Source organism: Giraffa tippelskirchi, chromosome 12 (genome assembly GCF_054371585.1).
Source record: "Giraffa tippelskirchi isolate mGirTip1 chromosome 12, T2T-mGirTip1v1.2.pri, whole genome shotgun sequence".
Taxonomy (NCBI): domain Eukaryota; kingdom Metazoa; phylum Chordata; class Mammalia; order Artiodactyla; family Giraffidae; genus Giraffa; species Giraffa tippelskirchi.
The window spans coordinates 28,016,605-28,040,529 of record NC_137286.1 but is presented as its reverse complement, the minus strand read 5'-3'; the positions used below and the strand labels follow the sequence as shown (position 1 = coordinate 28,040,529).

Below are 23,925 nucleotides of genomic sequence, written 5' to 3'. Positions count from 1 at the left end.
CGCTGAGAGAGGCTTTCATACTTGCCTGAGGGAAAGGATCAGCTGATGCCAGCAACACGTTTTCTGGTTTGAGGTCACAATGAACAATATTTTTAAAGTGTAGATGCCGCAAAGCCACAAGTATCTATAAAGGAGAAAATTATCAACATCATCTTATTTTAATCTAAAAGGCTGTTTCAAAATGTTCTCTACTAGGGCATAAATTTAGAGGGTCAAGAGAAAACTCAAAATGAACAGTGACATTTCTTTATGCTTCAGACCCTGAAATAAGCTAGCATGTTCCTAAGGAAACTTTATTGGAAAAAGTACTATATTATGGTAACCAGATGGCAACCAAAACAGGTAAAGATAAAAGAATTCAATGGTATCTAACAGGATACACATTCCTGAATATTTTCAAAGATTCCGGACTCAGCCACGGTGCATTTTAAAATTTCATGAGCAGTTTTAATACCTTGGCCTGTATACACATTATTCATCTGGTACTATCCTAAGCCCTGACTACTACAGATATAAATTAGATAATACAATAAGCCATTCCAACTTTTTTTTTTTTTTTTAATGTAGTTCAGACTCTGGAGGTAGGGACTAAACAACAGGGCTGGAAAGCTCTAGTTAAACAGTGATAACATCTGATATTAAATATTACCTTTTTTATTTCCTGACTCTAATTGATTTCTTACCTGAGTAATTAAAAACTTCGTTATGTGCTCTGGCAACCTGCCCTTTTCACTTGACAAGATCATCTCCAGCATGTCTCCATGGAGTTTTTCCATAACAACAAACACTCTTTCAGGCGTCTCAAACATACACTCCAAATTTACAACACCAGGGTGATGAAGGTTCTATTAAAGATAAATAAAGCACTTGAAGAAAATGAGTTTTTTGATACTGTTTGGCAAGCTCACTGATTATACAAAACTGTTCAAGCTTAAAGCTACGGAGAAACCCACACTTAAGATTTTAACACCTCTAAATTCCACATGTGCTGCCTTATATTTTTGAAATTCTAATGTCTCCAAAAAATACATCTTGACTTTCTGTGCACAGTGAATATTTTTTTCTATGCTATAAATCAAAATTCCAGCACAGTGAATTGCTAATTAGGTTTTAATTAGAATATCATATTGAGAAATCTGTAGTTTCTTAAGATCATTTCCAATATTAAGCAGGCTGTCCTAAATAAGTTTACCAGGCCATCCGTACACACTTGGTAGAAATTTAATGTGGACAAGATGAAATATGTTCACGGAGTGCATCTGACTGCACTGGTGAAGCACATTAATCAGAACCTTTTGGAGCTGCTGTGCTCTCGGAGGCTGCTCTAGTTTGCCACAAAAGCTCTTACACAAGAGTAAAGATCCCCATGAAAACAGCAAATATTATTGAGCCCCTGTTTTGTTCAAGACATCATGCTATGTGGTAGTGCTTCATAGTTCTCAAGCACTCAATAAATATTTTCACAATAAACTAATGGCCAATAATGATAGGCTGCATTTGGTTTGACATGTTAATTGCCACACATGTCAAGTAAAATTACTCTTAACATTAGATGGGCCCTTGTAATGATGCTTAACTCTGAATGTTGGTCTGGGGTCGTCAACAAAAGCCTTTGATCATTTGACCTTTATTTTTTTTCCTGCACACAACAAAAAATCCTAACATTAAAAGAACTGTTATATATTCCACTAATATTTCAATGAAAAATGGGAAAAAAACAATCATCTTGAATAAAAATTACTAAAAGAAAAAAACACAGTCTGACTTAAATGTGTTGACAGCTGAACACGGGGAAGAAAATAAATCCTTTATTCCAAGGGAAAAAATCTTTAGTCAGCCATAAAATTAAATGCGAAATGAAATTTTCACAAATTACTGGAAACCTGAAATGGCTCAGTCTTCAGACCTCACAGACAGATGCTGGGTGGTGAGCAGTGGAGGGACACGAGTGAATTTGCCCTGTCACTGTCCTCCAAGCTACTCCTCAGTACAGAGAGCCTGGCACTGACTCAACACGGACATACGCTACGGTTGGCAGGAGCTCCCATGACGAGAACCTGCCTCGCTGTGTGACAACCCCATTCACTACTCTGGCAATTCTGCTCTCTGCCTCAGACATCAGATGGGACTTTAACATGTGCTTATTTAATTAGTATTTTTCCAGAATGTTTCAGACCAAAAGTATAAAATGAATTAATGAGATTGTTTTCTGTCAACGATTTCCCCGTGAACTCTGAAGGACTGTACAAACATCCTCTAATAGCTTCTTTACATAAAAGAGGAAAATTTGGCTATTTCTTGGTAAAGGAATTTGAATATACTTAGGTATATATTTTAGGAAATAAAGTATATTGAATGAATTCATTGAATTAAAGGTCACGTGAACACAACTGGTAAAAGAAATGTGTCTTGGAAAAGTTTCAGCTCCTACATTCACTGCACGTGGTCCTTGATCTTTCACCAAAACCTTTACGTTTTACAGGTTTGCTAAAAAATACATTGAATGGTAGCTGAAAAGCCTTTCTAATAGCAAAATGACTTTATTTTTTCTGCATAGCTGATATATAATAAGTTGATACTTTTTGACTTCATTATGTATGGTTGAGACAAAGCCATCACATATGCCTACTCAAAAGCTGTATGCTTTTACACTCAATCAAATGACCAAACTTGCTTTTACATTTGACAATAACAAAAGAAAGCAGAATATACAGAATCATGTCTTCATTAACAAAAAATCTCTATACTTAGCCTAGAGAAGATACGTGAAGACTAAAGAGAGGGAAAAAAATTAAAGTTACTATTTTGTATCATGTATCATTCATATTACCTTTTTAATACCTTAAGATCAAATCTAAGATGAGCTTTAACCAAAGTAGCTGACGTGACTTGTTCACAATGTTAACTTTTTATAGAAACTATGAAATAGCTTTTCAAAAATTTCCTTTTAAAGACTAAAGTAAATTAATTAACTTAAAAATGGTTTGATGATTATAACATCAACTATGGCATAGTAGTGTTCAGAAGGAACTTTTGTTAACTTCTCAGGCCTAACTCAGAGATTTGGATAATAAATTTCATGGCAGAGTAAGCTACTACAGGACTTTGTGGCCATCTGTTTGTTGCATTTAAGTAATCTAATTTTCAGGATATGAAACATTTGGTCAAGTATAGGAAAGAACAGTGTCCATTCACACATTACAGATTGATGACATATCCATGGGGTGAATATGAGTTATTTTGAAGTCTGGGAGGAAATGCCATTTGGAGATCAAGACAAAAATTTTCTGACTCAAACTGCCTAGAGAGTTCTTATGTAATTAATGGAAGCTAGTCATTAAAAGCAAACGATTTTATAAAAGCAGTAATACTTTATAAATAACATTTAATTAAAAATTTTAGTTTATACATGTATTCTATTTTATATTACACGTTTTAGATTTGCATTGAGGGTTATTTTACTTATAATCTTTAATTCTAATAGTGTTGCTTTATTTTAAACCTATGAAGAAAGCTGAGCACCGAAGAATTGATGCTTTTGAACTGTGGTGTTGGAGAAGACTCTTGAGAGTCCCTTGGACTGCAAGGAGATCCAACCAGTCCATCCTAAAGGAGATCAGTCCTGGTGGTTCATTGGAAGGACTGATGTTGAAGCTGAAACTCTAATACTTTGGCCAGCTGATGCCAAGAGCTGACTCGTTGGAAAAGATCCTGATGCTGGGAAAAATTGAGGGCAGCAGGAGAAGGGGACGACAGAGGATGAGATGGCTGGATGGCATCACTGACTCGATGGACATGGGTTTGGGTGGACTTAGGGAGTTAGTGATGGACAGGAGGCCTGGCGTGCTGTGGTTCATGGGGTCGCAAAGAGTCGGACAAGACTGAGCGACTGAACTGAACTGAACTGATTGTAAACCTAACATTGTGAATTCATTCCAAACACCTAGCTGTGGTAAATTAATGTCATATTTTCCCCTTCTTCTACCTTCAGGATTATTATACACAAATATATGAGAGGTAGGAGAGAGAAAAATTAGATTCAATATATCTATTCAACAGGTTATTTAGGAGTCAGCCTTAATGTGGGAACTTCTGACTACTTTTCTATCAAATGACTAAGTGATTTAGGTCATACTGAGACAGAAAGGAAGAAAACTGAAAGTGAGGAATCCAGGATCGAAGTTCTACATAGCACACGGAGCGCCAGCACAGTGGTGTACAGCGGCAAGGACGGGGAAGTGAGGTACAGCAACATGGCAATGGCTCTGTTGACAGTCACTCCTGAACTGAAAGAACACACCATCCTATACATTTTCTCATTACTCAGTATTCAAGTCTTTTAAAATTTATGCTTCACTTACTGACCCTAGAAATCACAATCACTTAATACCTTATGAAGGGGATATAGCATGTAACGATACCTTGATAGTTGCTAAAAAGTCAGTGTAGAGAGGAGATGATTATAAGAAGATGTGTGAAGGATAATACCCAAATTAATGAGGTAAACTCAGCTATCTCGCCTCAATTCTCTCTTCAGTTTGATAACCAGAAGTTTAAAGTGGAAGAAAAGAAAATTTCCTTTTGTCTTTCACCTAAAGGAAGTTACATTAAGTATGAAGCCCACACTTACGCCTTCTAATTTGTCCTCTCCTATCTTCCTAGGTGGCTCTAATGGTAAAGAACCCGCCTGCCGATGCAGCAGATTGAAGAAATGCAGGTTCAATCCCTGGGTCAGGAAGATCCCCTGGAGGAGGACATGGCAACTCACTCTAGAATTCTTGCCTGGAGAATCCCATGGACAGAGGAACCTGGTGGGTTATAGTCCACAGGGTCACAGAGAGTCGGACATGACTGAAGCAACTTAGCATGCAGCATGCATGCATCTTCCCTCATGGGCTTCCCTTATGGCTCAATGGTAAAGAATCTGCCTGCCAATTTAGGGGACGCGAGTTAGATCCCTGGGTCAGGAAGCTCCCCTGGAGAAGGAATGGCAACCCACTCCAGTATTCTTGCCTGGAGAAACCCAGGGATGGAGGAGCCTGGTGGGCTACAGTCCATGGAGTTGCAAAAGAGTTGGGCATGACTTAGTGACTAAACAACAATAACATCTTCCCTCATGCTGTATTTTTAAACTTCAGTGATGACAGAGGTGCTTCTACTCTGATGTCAACAGGTGAGGGCTGTGTTACACCACATGAGAGCCCTCCTGACTTAATATGGGGTGGGGATCATTTGGTTGTTGCATGCAAATGTGTCCTTATTTCATGTTCAGTTGACAAAAGTCTACAATTTATAAACAGTTTCATACTCTAGTAGTTATCTTTTAGGAGGTAACATTTTGGGAATGTACACAGTTAATAACTCAGAACCAATAAAGCTAACATATAATGTCAGAGGAATAAATGCACCAATATTACTTCAGTAAGACCAGATGTAACAATCCACCCTCCTGTGAATCACAGGCTGACATTTAGATCAATTTAACCAAATTTAACCTATTAGACTCTGTGAACTCAGAAATGATCTGATCACTCCTGGTAGAACTGTTTGTATATACCATCCATCAGAACTCGCAATGTAATATTATATTTTTGTGTGGCATTAATTAGCTCAGATTGACTCTGGTTTAAATAGTTCAAAATTTTGTGGAAGAAATAAGTTGAAGCATCTCCATTAGCTGTTAATACAATACATATTTTGTGTCTGGATATCAAGAAGGGGAGTCAGCTTTTAGATGGCTAGCTTACAATGCACAATTTACCATTATTTTTTCCATCTTAAGTTAGCTACAAGTTCTGTGCATCCTATTAAGTAACACTGGCCCAAGAACAATTTTTTAAAGAATCAGTTCAATATTTGCATAGAAGAAAAAAAATCAGGTGAGGCCTGATATATGATTCCTGTATTCACATATATCCATAAACCTATCTATAACCCTCTCAATCATTCTGAACTTCATATTTTCTGGAACTACTTTAATCTAGCTTTAATTTCAAGGCCATGCAGACACATGATAAACAGAATGAGTTCTCTCCTTTTCTTATAAAAGGAGAAGAGACTGAATGCAGAGAGAGAGGAGTATGCAAAAAATATACTTTTAAAACCCTCCCATCACCTCTCACATTTCTAGCCTTTTCACCAGGTAGAATTAGTATAAAAATATGTGCTATTTTCTACTCATCACCAGGAATCTTTTAGGGGGTATGAATGGGAAATCTTAAAAGCAAAATCTAGATTCCTAAACCCACCATGTGGACTCATACACTGAGGTTCCACTGGCACTGTCTGTATATGCCTGAAGTTGTTACTATAATTTTGGAGAGTCGAGGGAGTGACTTCTACCAAATGAAAGGCCCTTACACAGCAAGAATACTGTACACATCTAGGTATCTACCCCCAAACTCCTGGCCAAGGCCAGAGTTTCAAGCTGAATTTAGGCAAAAGGATGCAATATTTGAGAATAAGAACAAAGATTTAAAAGACATAAAATCAGTAAGTGATTGTTACTTAAAAAAAAAAAAAAATCAGTGTTAGTAAATATTCCACCCATAAAGTGTGACCCTCTTTCCTCCATGCCATTACTCAATCTGTGTTTAGTGAAAAGGCATGAATTAAAAGAATGGCATGTTAAAATAAGGAAGTTGGAATTTGTAGATCAAGGTGTGTTTACTGTACATAAAAGTTAAAAATTGGATTAAATAGCTGAATTTTTTTTCTATTTGCTACAAATGCATGACAATAGACACACATCTAGAACACTTTTTTATTTCCTGCTAACCTACCTGGCTGGAAACATGAACACATGAATCCAATCTCATCCTGATGTTAGATTTAAAGTGTAACCTTTAACAAAGTGTATCACTGTAACCCAATTACTATACTGAGATGTCACCACTCCAGAAAGCATAACATTCTATCATGAGGTTAAATGACCTGTACAGACACATAATCTATCTGAAGTCTTAAGTACTGGATACTGGGAACTGGAGTGAGCATACCAGGTGTACTGGACAGGGTTAGAGGACAGAACGTCATGTGCAAAAAGTCAGATTGTGTTATCTTACATTGTATAAGGATTTTGCAGCACTTTGATGGCATATTATCAAAACTGAACAGATTCTTAATTATGGGGCATCTCAGAATCTTTAAGTGAAAGACTATTCACTTCCAAGATGTAGATGACCTGGATGTAGTATGCAGTATTTTCTAAGCTTTCTGTTTGAGCACATCTTAATCCTCACCTTCTTCCATGAAGGAACTCAGAAGACATGATCTTCCAAAAATACGCTGGGGAACATTGATTTTAAAAAACACTTTAGGGACTTCCCTGGTGGTCCAGAGGCTGACTCTGCACTCTCAATGCAGGGGGGCTGAGTTCAAACCCTGGTCAGGGAACTAGATCCCACATGCCACAATTAAGAGAATGCATGCGGCAACTAAAGATCCTGCATGCCATGATGAAGACCTAAGATCCTGTGTGCCAAAAATAAACCAAATAAGCAATAAATAAAATAGACCTGGTGCAGCCAAATAAATAAACAAAAATAAATATTAAAACATTAAAAACACTTTATGTATTATTTAATTCAACCCCCATAAAACATTCCTGTGAAGCAAGCACATCTAGTCAGATGAATTCTAATCCATAATTAAGGAAACCAAGATTAAAAGAAACTTATGAAAAAAATGAAAAGTTCTGACTGGAACCTGGCCATCTGACACTAAGTTGTCATTATGACTAAATTGTTATGGAACACAATATCTAGTCAGAAAATTTTTCAAGTTTGTTTTCTTTTTATTATAATAGATTTTAAAAAGTTTTTTCTTCTATTTTAGACACAAATATACATAATTTACAGACTTTATTTTTTTGGAGCATGCAGAAGATAACAAGACCACTTTAGAGCTGTAAAACATGTCTTCAAAAGAAACCATTTTATGAAAAATGTTCACGTAGTAATATAAAAAAGAAAAAATATTTGAAGAAATATGAACATATAAGGTGAGACAACAGAAGTATAAATTTTTATTAAACATAAAGTACTCACTTTTTGAATATTTCTCTCCTGAGAAAGAAAAGTTGACTCCTTCATGCTTTAAATAAAATCACCAGTTTCTGCAAATTTTCATTTTCCCACTCATACTTAGCAATATTATTCTCTGGTTTCCTGTTATGATTTATTATTTCCACCTACTCTTGATCATCTTTTTAGACTAAGAGAACAAAGCCAGGCATTTACAAGATATATATTTAATCTTGTTCTGTGAAGATAAATTACCATGTTTTGTAGTCAGAAAGGAATGAAGGTAAAGTATACTTTATTATCTTACTGGCATGCTCTGCAATTCTGTACCACTCTGTTTCCTTCAGCTGTGGCAATATAATTTGCTCAACAAATATTTACTGAGTGTTTACTAGGGGCCAGGCATATGTTAATATATTTTCAGCTGTACCCCAGGTTTTGAGTCAACCGTGCTCTTTGTTAACATCAAATTATATGTCTCTATGTTCTCTATTTAAGAAATTCAATATCAAGTTATTTGAAATTATTCCTAGGAGCTAGACAAGCGGTGTCAATACTATTAATAGTAAGATAAGTATGCAATCTTTACTATATGCCAGGAACTAAGAATTTCAACAAATTATCATACTCAATTCTTATAACATCTGTACAAAATTTTATGGATAAGGAAATTGAGGCTCAGAGAAACTAAGTAAATAATCCAAGCTCCTAAGACTCTTAAGCCTGATGTGAGAACCCCGGCAGTCTAAGCCCAGAACCTATGCTCTTTAAACATTATGCTATCTATTACCTTAGTATTTTCCTTGGACTCAAATCCATTTAGAACCAGTGCTGCCTGTTCTAACTAGTATGCATCAGGGCCTATGCTACTTAAGCCTCCTCGGCTTACTCTCACGACCCATCTGAGCACGTTCTCGGATTTCTGAATGCTGCCTCATCAGTCTTCTCACCAGTGTCCCCTATACCTGTTACGACACCCACATTGACAATTTGGATTCCTTGCCTTCCTGACTGAGAAAATTTCTTCCCTATAGCTTAATCTGTTTTTAAGCTGGTGTACCACCCCCATCCCCACCCCAGTGTTGTTCTGTGTTACCGACTCCACTCCTGATCTTGCCTTTAAAGGTATCACTCTGACATACTGTCTGGTTTCTTTCACACCCGATGCCCAATCTTCCTCCCAGGGCTAAGCTTTAGAGGTAGCTGAAACATCTGGAACAATGAGCAGCCCATCTACAAACTCTTCCTTCTCATCAAATATCATAGTTTTCTAACTGGAGCCTAAAATTTAATTACTTATTTATACAGAATGGGGGTGTTTTGACTGTTACAACTAGCTTTGATTATTATAACTAGTAGAGCCTCCAAAAAAGTTTTCTTGCCTTTAAACTTTTTTCTCTATGTCATCCCTCAATACTGATCTGATCATAATAATTTTTTTGAAAATATTTCAATAATTCACAATCACCCAAGCATAATAAAATCCAGTTGACTTGGCACGATACCTACGGTTCTCCATGAACTTTCACAAAAGCCATTTCTTGTCTTACCTAAATTTACTCTGTCTTTCACAGCAGTCTCTAAATTAAGGGAGGCAAACTCTTGGGGAAATGGAAGATTAAGAGATATGCAAACAGAGGAATAGTGTTAAGGAAAATTTGCTTTGTTTATATTTGTACCCCTACTACCATTTGTACCCCTACTACCTGGAACATGTGAAGTACTCAATAATTATACTTTGAATGAATGAATCTTAACAATCCATAAATAACTTTCTAATACAGATCTATTTGAGAAGATCTCCATATTCATCAAATTCTCAATCCTCAAGTTGTCTTTCACAATAATTTTTTTTCCCACTTTTCAAAAGGAAGGTATGCTTCTTATACATTCCAAACACTACTAAGGTACCTTGCCATGGGGAAGAAAATTGTCTAGGAAAAAAAATAAAGGGAAATTTAGAAATATTGTGTTGGTATAAACAGAGTAACTCTAACAACTTGGAACTCAATTCTTTGGCAACTTAGCTTCTAATGCATGCTTTCACCAAAATCACAGAGGCATTTAATGGATCTATTAATAGAGAGAGTTAAAAGAGGATGAATTTCTGAAGATAAATCACTTGGACTGTTTCTATCTTATTTGGGGGGGTGGCGCTTACAACTTGGCTTCTACAGTTTAACAAAAGGAATAAAATTGCTGAACTGTTTAATTTAAACAAAAAATAATACTCACCTAAAATTTTATTAACTATACTAAAAAAATAAACCTCATTAAACAATGTGCTTTCAGTAACATTTCATTTTTTATGTTAACAAGCATAGATCAAACTTTACAGAATATTTATCTTGCTAGACAAAGGTTTTACTAATAACTGTAATGATAAATGAATTCAGGAGAATGCTTTAAACATTCAGTGTTATAATCAAGAAATTTTTAAATATACAATGAATTTTATTGTAAATAAATATGAAAGGAGGACCAATAAAAGACTTTAAAGTATAAAAATATATAATGGAATATATTTCTGTGGTAAAACTACAATGTAGTCAAAGAAAACAAAAATACTGTAAAATATGCTATTGCTTAAAAAGCCTATGCATGAATTTTTAAATAATTGTTTAAAGATTTAAAATTTTTTGATATTTAGATTGTAATCCATATATTTAAATAAGTTATACAACAGCTTTATTTTCAAATATCAGTAGTTTCACTATAGTACAAAATTAAAATTCTTTGGACTTCTGACAAAATAGTTTTAGCTGTCAACTTAAAAATATACAAGCAGATACAAAGATTTTTAGAATTCTTTCTGAGAATTCTAAAACTGTTTAGAATTTGAAGAATTTTTAGAATTATTTTTTCAAACCACATGAAGTGGTTTGAAGCCACTCTTTCAAAATAATCTAGTTTTCTACTTATATTTCATAGTGTATTTATTTTATTAAGGTGACCCCTCAGCCTAATAACCCCTTCCAACATGTCTTTGGTCACCAAAAATCAAGACTTGATCAAGATTTCACCAATGCTATATTTCTCTTTGCGGAGAAGGCAATGGCACCCCACTCCAGTACTCTTGCCTGGAAAATCCCATGGATGGAGGAGCCTGGTAGGCTACAGTCCATGGGGTCTCTAAGAGTTGGACGACTGAGCGACTTCACTTTCACTTTTCCCTTTCATGCACTAGAGAAGGAAATGGCAACCCACTCCAGTGTTCTTGCCTGGAGAATCCTAGGGACGGCGGAGCCTGGTGGGCTGCCGTTTATGGGGTCGCACAGAGTCGGACACGACTGTAGCGACTTAGCAGCAGCATATTCTCTTTGAAATCTCCCTCATTCCAGTACCCTGACCTCTGCCATAACCCATGACTTCTTTCACTATGTTTTATGTTTCCACAGCTATCCTGACTTGCAGTTACTTGTATCTGTCTGTCCAAATATATGATAAGTATTCTAAAAGGTTTCACTCACTGTTACACAAGCTAATAAATCGCTTTGTATCAAAGAAGGAAGGGCTTCGAGAGTACTGTTGAATGACTTAATATATTTATTAATTGAAGGAAATTAATTGAAGTTCCTTCGAAACTGGAAAAATGATAGCAAAATGGACAAAATTAGAGAATAACTTGCCAGGAAAGACATTAGGAATAATCATTTGGTTTTTGGCTAGTTGGTGTGGGTAAGACTGGCACAGCAAAGTGGAGATGTCCTAATAACGCCAGAAATAGGAGACTGAAGTGTCTGTGAAAGAACAGAGCTCACGAGATAAATTAAGGAAATAACCTGAGAAATAATGACAGATGAATCTCTTAAAGTGGATGAGCTCACTCTGGGAATAAGTCCCAGATTAGCATACACCATGTAGATGAAGGGAAGAAGGTCAGGGAAGGTGAAAGGGGGCCTGATGAGTGCAGGGAGGAAGTGAGGAGCGAGACTTAGAAAGGAGCAAATGATCACTGCTGCTGAAGCACTGAGACTAGTCAGGTAGGGTAAAGACTGAAAAATAGCCAAAGGGTGACAGTTGGGACAGAGGTAGAAGACAGGAGTATGGTAAAAGTTCCTTACACTGTAAAAAGGTGTAAAACCAGACAGATATTTATGAATAAGAATGGAAAGCAGCAGAGAGCACAAATTTAAAGTGTATCAATATAAACTGTGCTGTAGCCATGAGAGATGGCCTAGACAAATCAAGAACACAGTTTGTTGTTGCTCTTTTGTTTTAAAGTTAAGAGATACTTTAATGGGAAGAAGAGAGCCTCACAACAGAGAAATAAGAATGATGGAATTTTAGGAGATAAGTACAAGGGAATATACTTAATCTATGGCCTGTAAAATTCTTACATATCTTTTCCTACATTCTGTATTCAGCACCTTTATTATTCCAAAATGCTTTTTTTTTTTTAACACAAAATGCTTTAATATAATGTATCATAAACAGAAGCCCTAGTATTGTTCCTTAGGAAAAAATAAGCTGATATTTAAGATAAAGACAAAATAGTATATCAATTAGAATTATATATATTCATTAGCATTATCCTAAAGCTTTTGTGCAGTGATATTATGTGAGAAAATAAAAATGAATTTAGACTGAACAAGCCTATGTTGATAACTTAAATTGTATTAAATATATCATGCCAGTATCACTTACTTTAGAGTGTAAGTTTCTAAGCCTTCTAAGATTAATTACATCTTCTTACAAAAGTCAGTTTTCTGTGATATCCCCAATAATCATAAACTATGTTTTTATCCCTATTTTGTTAATATGAATAGAAAAAAAAAAAATTTCAGATTTACCTTTTTTAAAAATCAAGATACAACTTATAAAATCATACTATAAATAAGATCTCTTGGGAATTTTTGAATGAAGTTTAACATCAACATGAATTTATCATCCTTCTGAAATATAATAACAAAGCATATAATGAAAACAGCTATTTGCAATGATGTAAATCAGGGATAACTATGCCAAAAGAGTCACACTTGCCTTAATTTTTCAACTGTTCAAAGATATCTAAAGAGTGTAGCTTTCTAATGACTAAATCAGCCTCTTGAAAGCCTTTGCCCAGTAAAGAAGATGAACGAGAAAAAGAAAGGAGAAGCCTACTTTTTCACACATTCATTTTTACAACTTTGAAGTCCTCTACAAGCTAAGAAGCTTTTTTAATTAAAAAAATACAAAAACAGAAACAAATCAGAGTTCAACAACAAAAAAAACCTAACAGAACTACATGAGGAGAATTTTCTCCCATCAGCCATTTCCAGCCCACTTGGTCCTCTCCAGAGAATCTCAGAAGGAAGAACAGGATGGAGCAGAACTAGTCAGACTCCAGGTATAAGCAAAACCAGGAAACCAGCTTTTATAAGTGACAGACCATGGGCAGAGGATACCAAATGTTTCTGCATATCACTTTTATATCCAGAGGGGGAGGATTCTGCTCCTCAAGATTAGGAAAAGAAAATCTTCTGCACCATTCAGCTGCTTTCAATCACGGTACTTTTTTTGAACATATCAGTTAGTGAGTCAGAATCCTCCCCTCATCTCTCTACTTATTACCATATTTTCTTTTCAGGTTTAAAAAATGAATTCCTTATTTTTATAAGAAATATAAAACAGGGCAATGAGGGCTTTCAAAGAACACACAATCATTCTTAACTAACCAATTAACCATTAATAGCAAATAGAGTCCAGACATTTGCTTCCTAGTTGGATACTATGACTTCTTATGTGACAGGATGATGTCTCTGTACAGTTTTAATTCAACAAGCATTCACCCAACAAATATTTGCTAAACATCTAATGTTTGTCAGGAACAATTTTTGGTGTTTGGGATATATCAGTATATATTTTGGGATATATATCAGTTATTTGATACTGTTGGCAAATAACAGTATCTGCCCTTCCGAAACATATATATTCTAGAGCAGGGATTGGGACTGGGGATGGGGAAGGAAACCCACAGCAAATATAATACATAAAATTCTGTAACAGGCTAGAAGATGGTAAGTGCTATGGGAAAAAGAGAATATAGATCAGACTAATTTCTGGTGAATAAGTTTGAAACAAATGTCAACTTTTGGTAAAGTATGAACTCTCAAACCTCATATACATAAACCAAGCTTTAATAAGACTCCTTGTACAGGTTTTGTAATTAAAAATTCAATATATAAGTATGTTGTAAACATCAGACTAAAGTAAACCTGAAAATACAATTTAAAGACAATTTAAATACAATTTAAAGACTCATGACAGGAAGGACTTGAGTGTCTTTGTCCCCACTGTACCCACTGAGCCAAGAACAGAGCTTAGTTTATCATATGTACTCAATAAATATGAGGTTGATGAAAGAAGTGAAGAATGACTGGGGACAATGGGGATGAATGATAACTGATGAGGATTCTTGAGATTTCAGGCCATAATATGTGAACTGCGTAAACTCTTCGTATGCTCAAGGGACAAAATCTGACTTTCAACCTAACCAAATCTTTTATAGAAAACCACATTATAATGAAATTTTTGCCAAATGCATGTTTACTGCACCTGAGTTGTGATTGCAGCTACTCTTTTGCAAAGGAGATGGAGTCAGCTTATGGTATATTTTATTTTTCTAACTTACTACAGAGTCAGCAGCTGATAATATGTTGTCATGCTCAGAAAGCTAATTAAAGGGCTATACAGAGCGAATTAGACGTTCCTCTGCAGTTCCAGTAAAAAGTAGAAGGGTATAACCATGTTAATTGAAACTCCCCTTATGTCCTGTAAAGAAGGATAAATGTCTTATCCTTATGCCAACTGTGGCAAGGCTGCAAAAGAGTTGGCCTTCAGGACATGAGATGAGGGTGGAGACTGGAAGGGGGGGTCCAAGTATGGAAAGGTGTCACTAAGTTTTCAGATGTGACAGCTCAATGTTGTCAAGAATTTTTTACAAAAGAATCTGAGTAGCAAGCACTAAACTATGCATGAATTGTCAGCTTAAGATCTGTGGTTATCTTCTTCCAAGAAGCCAGAGAACACTGTGGTAGTTCTTTGTGTTACATTAGTTGTCCAAAAGCACAAAAACACCATCTTTAGAACATGTGAGTCTCAGAAAAGTCTATATCATTTTTTAATGTACAGCAACAATTATTTTGGTTGTCTGTACATATGAGATCCTTTAGGGCAGAAAATCATATCTTTTTCAACTTTTTTATTGTATAAACTCAATAAATGGCATTTATATGAAACAATAAATGAAGAAATGCAGTCTGTTTTGTTTTGCTAGCAATACTCAGATGAAAATTATTTAATAAAACTATAAATTAGAAATTATGATCAGCTTGCATGACAAGTAGATAATTATGGAAGTTATATAAAAATGGGCATTTATCAAGGATCTAAACTGTCCAGACTGGACAGCTAGGTTGGCCACATTTAGCAAACAACTGCTCCATTTCCTTTTGATCTGCATAAAAAGTTTTAATAATTTAAAAAATTATGTATATCACATAATACTTTTCATTAACAAATTCTGGCTTTAAAAAGGGACTGGCTTGAAAAATGAGAAGAGTTAAGGAACAGTTTCAATATTAAATAAAAGGCTTACAATGAGACACAAAGAAGACATTAATAAGATCAAGATCATCTGATTCTCAGGCATGTATTACTCTTTTACTTGATATGCTGACAGCTACATAATGACAAATACTCAATTCATATAATTATCACAGCATAAAGGAGGAATGTTTATGAAGGCAAGGTCATTGATAATGTAAAACAAAATGGTCGCAGCATGTCCACTATGGGCAAATGCTAAAACATTATTCATTTAATGAGAATTAATAACACATTAACACCTAGAATTAAGCACATAAAAAGGAAAAGCTGCTGCCTAGTCTCGGGGAAGATACCACTCAGGCAGTGGTTTAACGCTTGATCTGCCTTTTCACTTATTTAAACATGTTCCTAAACATCTATGCCACAGATAATGGGTAACTTTTCTTGTTTTGCAGAAGTTAATGGGATATATTATAGCCCCCATATGAAATACAAAAAGTACCTGAAGAATTGCAACCTCATTACGAAGCTGGCTTTCTTGTTTTGTTGGAAACCTTAACTTGTCAATGATCTTAATAGCTACATCTCTTCCTGTTTTACGATGTTTTCCTTTAAAATAAAAAAGAAATATTAGATAATCTTATTAAATATCATCTCTATTGAAGAATATCAGAATTTATAAGGACATTTTAGAATTATAAAAATGTTTTACTTAAAAAATTAACATTTCTGGTGAGCACTGACTTTTGCCCATCAAGATTTCATTTCTTAGCTCCATTATTGTAGATCAAATATACACTATAAACTTAGCCAAATTCAAAACATAAAAGAATTAGGACATTAAAAGCTATTCATATGAACAACCTGATATTTTCTTATAAAACATACATTTTAGAAACAGGATATTGAGCTACTTAATATGGAAAATATTAATACCACTGGTAAAAGTACTCTCCTTAAGAAAGGATGAAGTCCTGATAAACTAATCTATAGTGTAACAGAAAGAATAAAAATCTTGGCATTAATAGCTTCATGGTCTTGAGCAAACCATTAAAGGTTTCTGAGTTCCTCATCCTCAATGGTAGCACTGTTGTGAAAATTAGATGTAACAAGATATGTACGGTACACAGCGTGCCCAGATAACTATACACACTCAAAAAACATGTTATCATCATTATTATCATCATTGTCATCATCTGACAGCCCTTTACATATATTATATCCAATTTAATTCTCACAATAAACCTAGGGAATCAAAGGCTCCCCTCAAGCTGTTCACTTCAACACTACTAGATTATGGAAGATACAGAATATAGTAATGCTAATTGAATTTGAAAGTGAAACTAATTACTCATTATTTTTGGTCACATATAAACTAATTTGAAATTCTACTATTTCTACATTTGGTGTAATTCTAGTGTCCCTTCTCCCTACAACCACTTTCACTATTCCTTCCAACTCCTCCGAGAATGCTTCCCTTCACAATTGACAAAACTATTGTCTTGTTTTCATGTTCTTTACTTTGACTGGCTGCAATCTCTATTCCAACTCAGATTTTACTGCAACTACTGTCTGTGATACTGTGGCTTTTTTAGTCTCCATGTTTCCGTCTCTATGGCACTTGGCCTATCTTCTGTGACGATTCTTATCTGCTTCATCTATATGAGTCCAGGTATAACTTTCTAGTCTTCCTTGTGGAGGCCTCCTTCTAAACCCGCTCCTTCACTGTTGGATGTTACAAACCATCTGGCACCTGCTGGTTTCTCTAATCTCATTTCTTACCCATTTCACCCCCACACTATATTCAGTTATGTATATTTACCATACTTCATGGGCTTCTCTGGTAGCTCAGTTGGTAAAGAATCCACCTGCAATGCAGGAGACCCTGGTTCAATTCCTGGGTCAGGAAGATGACCTGGAGAAGGGACTGGCTACCCACTCCAGTATTCTTGGGCTTCCCTGGTGGCTCAGATGGTAAAGAATCTGCCTGCAATGTGGGAGGCCTGGGTTCGATCCCTGGGTTGGGAAGATCCCCTGGAGAAGGGCACGGCAACCCACTTCAGTATTCTTGCCTGGAGAATTCCCATGGACGGAGGAGCCTGGTGGGCTACAGTCCATGGGGTCTCAAAAAGTTGGACATGACTGAGCGGCTAAGCACAGACCACGCTTTATACTCCATGATTTTTTTTTCATGCATGCAGTTATTACACTGCAGAACAATTCCCTGTGTTGTACTTAGTCTCTCCTATCACACTGTTAGGCCTTGACAGAAAATACAATGGTTGCTGACTCACTGATAGGTTTTCTGTCAAAGAAAAATGATACGTACATTTTGTAAGAATCAAAATTACTTTGTAAAAGAGAGTAGAATTTAATTAGCTTTTAAATAAAAAGCACAATATTATACTATGATAAGTAATAGAATCACACATTGTGATTATTTCAGAGCACCCCATCTCGAAAAAAGATAATCTGTTACTGATTATATTAAGTAATTGAAAGTTATGAGGCCATTTTACAGGTCAGGTAAAAAAACTGATATCTTCCCCAAGGATTTGAAAAATGTGATTGAACTGACTAGAATCTAAGACAGAAGTTTTAACTAAATTCACCAAATAACCTGAGAATAAGAAAAATGTAAAAATTTAATAATACTTTACTTCATACATGTAAAAAATGCAAACCTTAACAAAACACATAACATTGCTAAAGATGTTAGAATAGAAGATTTTAGATTCTAACATCTAATAAAAATGCTAGAATAGACTAGTTTTTGCCTAGTTATATGAATGGATTTCTATAGCGTTCTGACAAAATATGGTAAGAGGAAAAAGAATGTTTCCAAATTACAGCTTCCTTGTTTCTCAATATTTTGCCTGTATAAACCAGTATTTAACCATTATTGTGTACAGAGTTTGTCAATATTTAAGCAAAAGAAATTTTTTAGGAGTAGAAGAATTTCTCTTTAAAAACAGACATGTGCTAATTTTCCAGGTAGCAATCACCTCAAGAGAAATTTTTAAAAAGGTAGGTCACAGAAAGACATAACATACAAAACACATCTACATATAGATTTTTATATTCTTCTTGGAGATATTAATTTTCTTAACACAAGTAGCCAAAACTTTAAATTAATAAAAATACTTGGTGAATCAACATACCTCCATACACAATTCCAAACTGTCCAGAACCCAGTACTTCATCAGGAAAAATCTGATAAACTGTGCTGATGTCCTATAGGTGCAAGTCCAGAGAAAACCAAACATGAAGTGGAACAACATATTAGTCCTAATAAATTCTATAATTTTATTAAATATATCATTAATACTTGATGAATTTAAACATAAACAATTTAAACGCCGGATGAAATCTATAATATAATGATAATATTAAAAACTCACACTTCAATTTAATGTTGTAATGTTTGAAAACTATTCTGCTCTTAAGCAGCAGAAATTTTTCAGTGTTCAAGTAAATAGTTTTCATTAGGGAGGAAAAAAGACTTAAAACTATATAATGTCATTTACATATATAATGCCAGTATTTAAAAATGGATTTGCTTATTGAGATGGTTATTTAGACATTTCACATTAAATAATCATTATTTCCAATCACAAGTCTGTGTGAGTCCTGATTCCAACCGTTTCATTCTTTATGGTTAAAATGGTAAGGCTGCTTCTTTATCAATCATCTACATCAGATGAATTTAACTGGAAGGAAAAGGGGCTGAAACCCTGTGAATGAGCCAGAGACACAACAACCATTTACAAGGTGACCAAACTGTTTCACTTTTTCCACTTATAGAGGTTACAAGTTCCCAAGCATCTACTTTTTCCTCTTTGAAATAATCATTGCTAAGGAAAGCATTCTGTTTTAAATGACTATGTTTACAATCTGTGATTTGATGATGAAATCATGAAAGTATAATGTAATACTTTTTCACTTTCAGTATTGCTATGACATACTATGGAATTTTCTGCCTATCCTCTACCCTTTTACCATTGTCCTTTCAAAACCAAAAGTCCTTTTACATCACATCTTACCCTTTGCATATTCTATATCTCCCTATCCTTTTCCTTTGTCCTTCCTCCAGAAAAAAACTAAGTTCTCTATCCTGTGATCCCTTCAGAGTATCTATGGTTCAGAGTTCAAGGTTGTCTGAAGACAAGAAAATAAATTAATACTACTCTAGTAGTCTGAGTCCAAGTACTACTTCATTTTTTTTCTGATAGCTCAATGGCCACCTAGAATTTGTGGGTGGAAGAACCACAAAGGAATCTAGAATTTCCCAAGAGATTTATAGGTAGGTAAGTATTTCCCAAAGTCTTCTCTGGCTAAATAAGGGCAACAGAAATCTTTACCTATTTTGTGACTAATAGAACAAGAGGTCTTTATCTATCTTGTGACTGACAGAACAAGAATACAGCTAATTTTTGTTATGAACTTTTCCTAATTCTCTCAATCATATTGGTTTTCAGTTTACTTTATGCCAATTTAGTAAAGGTTGCAAAGTTATGCTGGTGATAAATTAAGTTTCATGGAGTTTACTTTTTAAAAAGTAAACTCAGATCAGTGTAAGGCTACAAATGTTTTCCCTTTGGTCACAGGCATAGCAGTCAAAATTGAGGGAAAAATCTGAGTCACAGGATGAGGTAGGAAAGGCCTCATTACTTTTGGGCTTCTTGCCACAGTGACAAAGTATAATAAAAAAAACCAACATGTGACAGTGTCAATTACTTCATAATATGTATATGATCTACATAGAATTTTCAAAACTGAGCTGATGGAATTAAGTGGTACAGTTGACCAGGGTGCTAGAACGTGGATCCATAAAATCTCATTTCTGCGTTTTATCAGGTCTCCTTGATAAGTACAAGTGATTGTAAGTGTATTTGCAACTCCCTGTCATGTGATAGCACTCCTGGGTAGCAATCAAGGAACGAGAATAACGGCACGTTTAAGCTACTCATGAGACTCAAATAATTTATCTATTTTATCTGGTATTACATAACATCAACCATTTAAAATTCCAGTATCAAGATGGGCCAAATACATAAAAAATCAGGCACTGGATTATAATTGCTTACCTGAAATGAAAAATAGTTATTTAACTCTCCACACTACAGAATAGATTATAGAAAATCACTAAAAGAATTGATACAATGTAATATTTCTAAAATTTTATAGAGGAAAAACATCCAAAGGGACCCTATTTTATTTTCTAGAAAATACTAAAAAATTAAAATGTCAGATCAATAAAAATGCATTTTATGATGCTCTTATTTTCCAATAAAAGATCATAGTACCAAGTTTTATATTAGTAGGTACATACTCACCACATTTTCTTGAATCTGGCAGTTTGATACTGAAATACTCACAGAAATATCTCCTAGAAATACAAGTTAAAAAATACACAAAAGAAGTAAGAGAGGTAATTGCAAAACAGGTAAACACATGCTTATTAATCAAGCTGCAGGGGTGTTTTTAAATCATAGCAATTAGATTTTTCTAAGAAAATGTCTATTAGAATATTTTGTTTGTTTTTACAGTTACAGATTTACTCTGTACTTTGCTTTGAAAAACAATAGTATTTTGTCAGTTTAGAGTTGGAAGTCATAAAGATTTGGGTTCAAGTTCTGGTTTGCCATTTCTTAACTCTGGTACCAGCAGAGACAACTTAATGCTACTAGGGTCTGAGTCCCTCACCTGTAAAGCAGGCAAAACTAACAGGCAAAAATTCTGCCTGTAAAGTAGGCAAAATTAACATCCACCTACTGGGGTTATTTTAAAAATAGAGATCTCACATAAAATGGGTAACATTCAAATAGGCTTATATATCCTATTAATATGTACTGAGCTTCCCAGGTAGTGCTAGTGGTAAAGAACTCGCCTGGTGAATCCCATGGATGGAGGAGCTTGGCAGGGTATAGTACATAGGGTGGCACAGAGCTGAACATGACTGAAGCTACTTAGCATGCATGCATGCATGCAATATGTACACTGGTTGTAGAGATCAACTAAAAAGTTGTGACAAATCAAATCTATCACAGATCATCAGATCACTGTGATGTGAAAACAGAGGGCTCTTTGCCACAGGCTTCATTATTAATAGCCATTATGTGATTTTTAAGTTACACTTGTATACAGATACTCCTCTAAAATATCTTTTCCATTTTTGATCTTGATTGAATTCTGGTAAAATATATCTCATGCTATAATGAACAGAGAGATCTACCTGGGAAAAAATGATTAAGAGTTTCCAAGTACTCTGAACACTAAGTCTCCTGCAGAGAGTAGCACATTCAGTGGTTTTGGAGGACTTGTGTTAACTCAGATTTGAAAATGGCAAAACTGGCATTCCAGTCAAGCTCGAGCTGACAAGATTACTTCTTCTTTTATCACCAATAGCCCAAGTTTCTGCTATTATTGGATATATTGGGTTGACAGGCATTTGCTCAAATTTTTAATATAAAATAAAAAATAAAATAGGATAATTTAATGAATGAAATACCTTAGTGTATGTAGCAGCTTTTATTTGGAGACCCCCTTTTTTTTTGTTCAGTCACTAAGTCATGTCCAACTCTTTGCGAACCCATGGACTGTAGCACACCAGGCCTCCCTGTCCTTGACTATCTCCCAGAGTTTTCTCAAACACACGTCCATTGAGTTGGTAATGCTATCCCACCATATTATCCTCTGTCACCCCCTTCTCCTCCTGCTGTCGATTTTTCCCAGTATCAGGGTCTTCCAACAAACTAAACATCCCCAAAGAGGTTCTCTTGAGCTGTTCTAAAGACAGACGAAAACTAGCAGACTCACTGTGCACACTGGTTCCTGAACCCACAGAGGACCCCTTGGGTATGACGGGCATGAGAGCATGCTGGATCGCCATCTCCCACATCCGGGCCACATCCGCACCAACACCACTGGTGAGGACACTGCTATTTGGTGGTGGGCTGGAGGGGTTGACCACATTTTCTCCCACGTAATACACGATGTTTGCTGTAGTGATCTCAAAACAGTGAGGGTTGGCCCCACTAGGAATTAAAGCTGATGGTTTTGCTGGTTCCAGAGATAAAATTTCTGATAAAGGTATTTCCTGTGGAAAAAAGTATGTACTAAATGGAGTTTATCAAAAGGATAAAGCTTTCAAATAAAACTCATGCCAGGGACATGTAAGAAATGACATTACAATCAGCTATCATTTCTATAAAACAGTTTTTTATAAGACACAGAATATAACTAAGAAAAACATAAAAATACTAGGGGGAAAAATTATCATCTCCTTTTTTGAGAAAAATTCAAGTGGCTTTTTAGTATGTTCATACAATAAGAATAAATATGAACAATTTTGAACCTGCATCAAAATCTAAGTCTTAGACTATAAATGATAATTTTAATAACTGTGAGGTAAAATCACAACCCTTTTGAAATGCACTTGGGTATGAACAGCTGTTTTTAAATTTCAACTATTCTTTAAGGCACTGAAAATGAATCATGTAATTTGATTTGATAGATGTTAATATAATAATATAGCCACATGAACAGTTTTAGTGAGGAACACCACAGAGAGTAGTTTTAAAAGCAGTTGCTTTTAAGACAATTTTGATATTAAAAAAAATAATCACCATATTGTCTTTTAGGATGGAGAAGAAATAATAACTTTTAAATAACTTTTAAGAAATAGAACTTTTAAAACAAATTTTTAATTTAAAAGTTAATGAGGTTTCCTTTTTCTGTTAGGTCTGTGTAAAGGGGCCATGGAGAATGAACCTACTATTGCTGAGTCTTCATTATTCTTGATGGAGCAAATATATACTTTTTCACTCTAAATTTCTTTTGGAACCGTGTTTCACTGGGTGATATGTTATGTGACATCTGTATTATTTCATGTAGAGAGACAGAATGAAAACAGCTGCCAAATTATTTTTCTAGAGGAAAGTGCTCCTTATGATACTGGAAATATATGGAGGAATCGTACAATGTTTCTTAACCCCTACTGACATATTTGCAGGACTACCAGTGCAAAACAAAACAAAGAAGGTGGATAGAACAGACTTCGGGAATTTACTTTTCACTAATCTTCTGTGACCCTGAACTTGCTAGTTAAATCACACGTCCCTGCGAAAACAGACAGTTACGCTTCTTCTCCTGCTCCCCCTGCCCCACCATCCCATGGGGCCAGAAGCATTCCACAGTGAAATTTGAAATTCACAGATGACTAATCAGCTCACAACCTGATTTCCCCCAAACCTAAACTACAGAGAAAGAAAAAAATATCTCTCGGAGCAAACCTCAGAAGACTCACGTTTGTTGGGTGTAATTCTGTATTTCTGATACTCTGCATTCCCACAAGAAAGCAAGAGGGGAC

The 23,925-nt window shown here is 35.2% G+C and overlaps 1 protein-coding gene across 9 annotated transcripts in view; it reads right to left on the bottom strand.

The window, feature by feature from the left end:
* Positions 1–23,925, bottom strand: part of PRKD1 (protein kinase D1) — a 773,210-nt gene that overhangs the window by 24,798 nt on the left and 724,487 nt on the right. For 6 of the 9 annotated variants that reach the window (XM_081548073.1, XM_081548075.1, XM_081548071.1 and 3 more), the window contains 6 exons: positions 22,374–22,653; positions 20,891–20,943; positions 18,716–18,788; positions 16,057–16,163; positions 684–845; positions 26–124 (listed from right to left, as the gene is read on the bottom strand). In XM_081548073.1, coding sequence (XP_081404199.1) covers positions 26–124; positions 684–845; positions 16,057–16,163; positions 18,716–18,788; positions 20,891–20,943; positions 22,374–22,653 — 774 coding nt within the window. Of the gene's footprint in view, positions 1–21; positions 125–683; positions 846–16,056; positions 16,164–18,715; positions 18,789–20,890; positions 20,944–22,373; positions 22,654–23,925 lie in introns of all 9 variants that reach the window. The other 3 variants (XR_014070758.1, XR_014070757.1, XR_014070759.1) reach the window with 1 other exon arrangement.